The 490-nt window shown below is 32.4% G+C and overlaps 1 protein-coding gene across 1 annotated transcript in view; it reads left to right on the top strand.

Annotated features, from left to right (window-relative positions):
* LOC119581699 overlaps positions 1-490 on the top strand; it is an 8,732-nt gene that overhangs the window by 5,812 nt on the left and 2,430 nt on the right. Inside the window, exon 8 of the mRNA XM_037929820.1 lies at positions 35-248. Coding sequence (XP_037785748.1) covers positions 35-248 — 214 coding nt within the window. The remainder of the gene's footprint in view (positions 1-34; positions 249-490) is intronic.

Raw genomic sequence — 490 nt, 5'->3', positions numbered from 1 at the left:
GAAAGAAAATGTACAAAGTCTCTTTTCATTTCAGTTTGTCATGCAGAGGTAAATGCCATCATGAACAAAAGTTGTGCAGATGTTTCCGGATGCACTATTTACGTTGCACTTTTCCCTTGCAATGAATGTGCCAAGATTGTCATTCAGTCAGGCATCAGAGAAGTTGTATATTTGTCAGACAAGTACAAGGACAAATCTGAAACAATTGCCTCCAAAAAAATGTTTGATTTGAGTGCCATATCATATAGGTAAGCTTACTATTGGTTATTTTTTGATAGCATAAATTTCTGTATGGAAAAAAATAAGTGCAACTTTGATATAACTAGCTTCTTTCCTATATTTTCATGTTTGATATAATCAAAGTATGCGTGCAGGTAACTTGCAAGGATGTTATTGATGAATTGATCTTTTGAGAAAATAATATGCATTAAGAATATTATCATCAGTGAACATGATATATACATATGATGAAGTGCTTATGAGGACTGAA

Source organism: Penaeus monodon, chromosome 15, assembly GCF_015228065.2.
Source record: "Penaeus monodon isolate SGIC_2016 chromosome 15, NSTDA_Pmon_1, whole genome shotgun sequence".
NCBI classification, from domain to species: Eukaryota; Metazoa; Arthropoda; class Malacostraca; order Decapoda; family Penaeidae; genus Penaeus; species Penaeus monodon.
Note: the sequence above shows the minus strand (reverse complement) of the source record. Positions and strands in the feature narration are given on the sequence as shown.